General features: G+C 32.7%; 1 protein-coding gene across 1 annotated transcript; it reads left to right on the forward strand.

Moving 5' to 3' along the window:
• Positions 1-210: 210 nt before the first annotated feature.
• Positions 211-1,752, forward strand: LOC106748050. The gene is made up of 4 exons (XM_014626235.1): positions 211-318; positions 700-749; positions 1,300-1,420; positions 1,487-1,752. The coding sequence occupies exons 1-4, from the start codon at positions 267-269 to the stop codon at positions 1,573-1,575; spliced, it is 312 nt and encodes a 103-aa protein (XP_014481721.1). The 5' UTR covers positions 211-266; the 3' UTR covers positions 1,576-1,752.
• The last annotated feature ends 3,233 nt before the right edge of the window (positions 1,753-4,985 follow it).

The raw sequence follows: 4,985 nt of genomic DNA on the forward strand, positions 1-4,985 counted from the left end.
CCGTAAATTGGCCTCTGATGTCACTCTGTTATTGAATCATCTAATAAGAAAGAACCTTCTTTTAACTAGGCGTAATTGTAAAATTTTCTCTGTTGTAAAATTATAAATATTGCTATTTCTTGACAAAAAAAATTCGACTGATTTTCAAACAATCAGATACTCAATAGCAATTGATTATTAAATCAAATCGAAACAATTTATGCATAATTAGGTGTGAACGATTCTTTCAGACAGTGGTTTATGGTCTAAACAAAGCGCGGTTACAAATGTTTTACGACAACATAGCGAAGTGCAGAGAAGAATTGGGCGACACGGCGAGTGAGTGATAAAATCCGAAGCACCGAAAGTATTTTCAAAGTGTTGGTTAAAATGTGACATAAAAGTAAAACAAATTATAATAATATAACAAACAATTATAATAATATAATAATAAAATTTCGTAAATATATGAATATTAGATAACGACCTATGTAGATACTGAAATTTACGGTATCTCTTCCTATAATCAGGAAGAATATTACTATTCTGTACTATTAACAATATTTCGTGTTTGCTAGGAAAATACTCTTAAAAGATTCGCGTTTGTAATAAAAAAAACAAACTTTTAATGGTCAACTGATTCCGGTTCATTACAACACATTTAAAATAAATTCGAAATATTGCAATTAAGCAATCACATATATTAATTGTGTTTTACAGCTGAACTCATGGTCGGAACAATTATATGTGCGTTAGAGAAAGATGGCCAGGTTTGTATATTTTTATTTAAACGCAAGATATATATATTTGTATTTAGTAAACATAGCCTTAATATGCAGTATAATTAGACTCGTGAGCGTTGCGAATATATTCGGGATGTGACAATATATAACAAAGATTAGCTATTCATGGAAAGACTATTTTACATAACTCAGTAAGCAAGAAACTTTAAATTAATCTTTTGAAACATTGATTTTATATGGATCTTATGGACATTTCAATATAATATTTTATAAATATTTAAAAACTGATACTTGATATTATATTCTTAAACATTAAAATCATAGTATAGAAACATCATTTTTAAAGTTTCGATCAAATATTGATAATAATGACGTTGTGTGCAGCATTAAGAGCTACATATTTGAAAACGTTATATATTATAAAATATCATTGTAATAACGTTGCGTTTATGATTTCTTGCTAACTGGGAACAATGATACATTAAAAATAATAAGTTTAATTTTAACGATTTTATAATACGACGAAATTAGGAACTAGAAATGTCATATATTTTCTATATACTGTAATCTATTCCAGATCTTTAACTCTAACGGTGAGTACATAAAGGATGCATCAATGCAGGCACTGGAAGACTCTATGTCCGACGCAAACACATTGGAAAAAGTACAAGGGATGTTCACCAAATGTTACGATGATGGTAATCAATTTTGTTGCCGTCTCGAAGAATAATTTTTGCAATTACTGAATTTCCTTCTAATTGCAGCGGTTCAAAGTGGATCCACCGGTCGGGAACAGACGATGAAAATTAGCAATTGCGTCTTGCCGTTTGTGTCTCTCTTTGACAAGCTATAGTGAAAGCGACTTGCATATGTTCTTCCATATAATACGGAATGCGCTTTTAACCTTTTTATTCATTGTGCTTTCACATGGGATTCTTTGTATAAACTTACTTATACATTAGTTCGACTTTTTCTGTTGAAATGTATGTTCGTTATGGTGATTCAATAAAATGTAGTTAAACTAAAGGAACTTCGAAGCTAATTCCTATCATAAAGGGCAATAACCTTCTGAACAATCGTGCAGTAAGATATTGAATTGTTTTAATGCTATAAAAAAGGACATTTGAATAAAGTTCAAGTTATTTAAAATAAAATTGTCAATATAAATTTATGCATGTAAAAAAGAATTCTTCATTTCTCTCGTGTAATATTTATCTTAATGTAGAGGAAAATTTATTCGAATAAACATTTTATCAATCTAAATATTGCATAACTTTTCAACTTTCTTCAATGTTGACAGTATAATTTCAATCGCAACCTATTTATATCGTAGTGCTATTCTTTAATAAAATGCAAGTTTATTGGAATCCAATCCAATCCAATCTTATCCAATTCATCTAATTTCATTGAAAAATTTTCATTTTTCCCTGCTAGACTTGGACCTAAGACCTCTAGCTCTAGAGTTGCCCACCTTACGTATTAGTCCACTGTCACAGTCGCTAGTGAACATTTTATATTGACTAGATATACTTTACTGAGTTGAAAACATTCATTACAACACACGAATTGACATAATGCTAATTTCTGAAACACATTTCACACATAAAAATTACTTTTCCGTGCCGAACTATAGGTTCTATCAGATAAATCACTCGGATGGCAAAGTGCATGGCGACACGGCTACGTTATAAGAGAGAGCTTTAGAAACGTTAACGTTCTTATTAAATAACAGGTCTATGTCGTCACTTGTGAAGTTGCGATGGTCCGAGAAATATTCGAATTCTTTCACCATGATGTCTCTGATCAGCTCAGGATCACGCAAAAAAACGATAGCAGTCGCCATACTCATCGTTCCGATGTACTTACCGTTCGGCTCATAATTGTAGATGAATTTGGCATAGTCGGTAAAGCTCATGTTACGACGAAGCATAACCAAAATATCCGCCAACTCGCAATTGTTCGTATGTAAGGAACATTTCTTTTATACCAATAAATGTATTGATCGTATATAAAAGTTATAGCTTTCAGCGCACAGATAGTTAGCAAAGTAGTCAATAACAGCGCTAAAGATGACGAGAGTAACAACGACGATGACGACACTCCATCGTGACCGGCACGTACGAGAACGAATGACTTCGTCGCTTGCGGCGCAACGTGTTATAAATATAGATATGTACATTCACCAACACAAATCTTATCATGCACGAGCAAAGGTGCGGACGAGGAATGCCTCTCGGATTATAACGAGTTATAGCATTATTAACATGTGTTATCTACGTAGTAAACAATCCTCTTAAAAGTGTTGTTTCAAGTGACGTAATTCCTCACCAAGCGAATTGGTCAAAATTTTGCGGTATGTTTAATTCTGACAATATTTTAATGTTTTTTCAGGGATAACAGCTCTTAATCCATTGAGTTACGACTCGATCAATCTTTTACCTTATGGCTTGCACTCGCACTTATGTGTAATAGTAATGATTAACTTAACGTCAAATTATTTGATTATGAGACGGAAATTTTAGGACGCAAATTTTACATTTCCATAGATGTAAAATTGAATTGAAACTTGAAAATAACTCAAAGAGAAAGTAAGAATAAAAGGTTGATCACCAGAGCGTGAAAAAATATAATTTATATTTTTACTTATTTTTACTTTCTTTTCTTTTATATTTGCTTTAATTTTATTTTCTTTTCCTTGATTAAATGTAATTAAAATTTTTTTAATATTATATACGAGTAAGAATATGCTCCAAATTTATATATAAAAATTAATGGAACGGAATATTCATATAAATATAAATAAAAATATTGCTCCTTTATCATTTCATTATCATTGTTCGTGATTGTTGTCATGACAGTGCAACTAAAATCTTCCTCAAGATAAAAAACAGTCTTGATATAAAAGTCAGGATATTTATTGGAAACATCATGATAAATAACAAATTAATTGCAAATAACGATGTAGATAGTCAACAGATAATTCAGGGACATTTTGCCATATAAGGGAAATGGACATTCCTTTCAGTTTTAAGATGCTACATTAGTATATTCGTATAATTTTGGCATCTACATTGTATATCACTAACTCAACCAATTTACAATTTCAGAAAACTTCGACAATTGCATTTGAGAGATCTCTATTCTTATCAAGTTTTACCTGAATGAATCATTTTCATAAAAGCCTTTGTTCGTATTCTTTTTTTTATATATAATACGAGTGAGTATTGTACATTGTAACGATGCATCCCCTTGGAGAATACTGCGACGACCGACCAACCAACTATCGGACCGCTACAGGCGCTTTGCGCGATAATAACACAGGCCAACAAAATTTGATGAAATTCCAGACCCAGAGACCAGACCTAACATACCCGAAGGATATTGATGCGCTAAATCCAAACCCAAGCTCAGAATTGCTCATATACGTCTGGTTTTCGAGATATCCTAACCTAAAAGTGGAAAAAACGCGATTTTTTGCTGTTTGTGAGGTTATGTAACGGAACAAGAAAAATATTTATCAAAAAACGTAGTGTGATAATTGAAAGTACTACCCTTTCCCTTTCAAACCTATTTGGATTTTTTCAAATATCTATTTTTTTCACCAAAGTATCGCAATTTGAAATTTCACAATTTAGGGTATTAACCCATCCACAAAAAAAATCGAAAAAATTCTGGCCGGGACCAGACTACGTTGATTTTATGTTTTTGAGGTCGCTAATTCCGAATCCGAGATCCGTTTCACCCAATCAGGTCAGAGTTTTTCGTAAAATAAAAAAACAACCCCTAAAAACCACCCTTACCAAACCACAAGCAGGCTAACCCACCTGACCGTGGGAGTAGCGAGCTTAGTCGATTATTTCTNCCTTTCAAACCTATTTGGATTTTTCAAATATCTATTTTTTTCACCAAAGTATTGCAATTTGAAATTTCACAATTTAGAGTATTAACCCATCCACAAAAAAAATCGAAAAAATTCTGGCCGAGACCAGAACACGTTGATCTTATGTTTTTGAGGTCGCTGATTCCGAATCCGAGGTGCGTTTCACCCCATCAGGTCAGGGTTTTTCGTAAACTCAAAAAACAACCCCTAAAAACCACCCCTACCAAACCACAATTAGGCTAACCCACCTGACCCTGGAAGTTGCGAGCTTAGTCGATTATTTCTTTTGAAACAAGTCCTATTTTTCTTGAAATTGGATCCCACAATACAAGCGCGTTAACCCACCGACTTCTAACCCACGTAACCCCTATCTACCTACCCCT

This window comes from Dinoponera quadriceps, unplaced genomic scaffold, assembly GCF_001313825.1.
Source record: "Dinoponera quadriceps isolate SergipeBrazil2010 unplaced genomic scaffold, ASM131382v1 scaffold2702, whole genome shotgun sequence".
Classification (NCBI taxonomy): domain Eukaryota; kingdom Metazoa; phylum Arthropoda; class Insecta; order Hymenoptera; family Formicidae; genus Dinoponera; species Dinoponera quadriceps.

Excerpts from the sequence above, each read along its gene's own strand:
- LOC106748050 (XM_014626235.1), top strand. The coding sequence starts at position 267 with ATGTTTTACGACAACATAGCGAAGTGCAGAGAAGAATTGGGCGACACG. Across the intron at positions 750-1,299 it reads CGTTAGAGAAAGATGGCCAG|ATCTTTAACTCTAACGGTGA; the intron begins GTTTGTATATTT and ends AATCTATTCCAG. Across the intron at positions 1,421-1,486 it reads CACCAAATGTTACGATGATG|CGGTTCAAAGTGGATCCACC; the intron begins GTAATCAATTTT and ends TTCTAATTGCAG.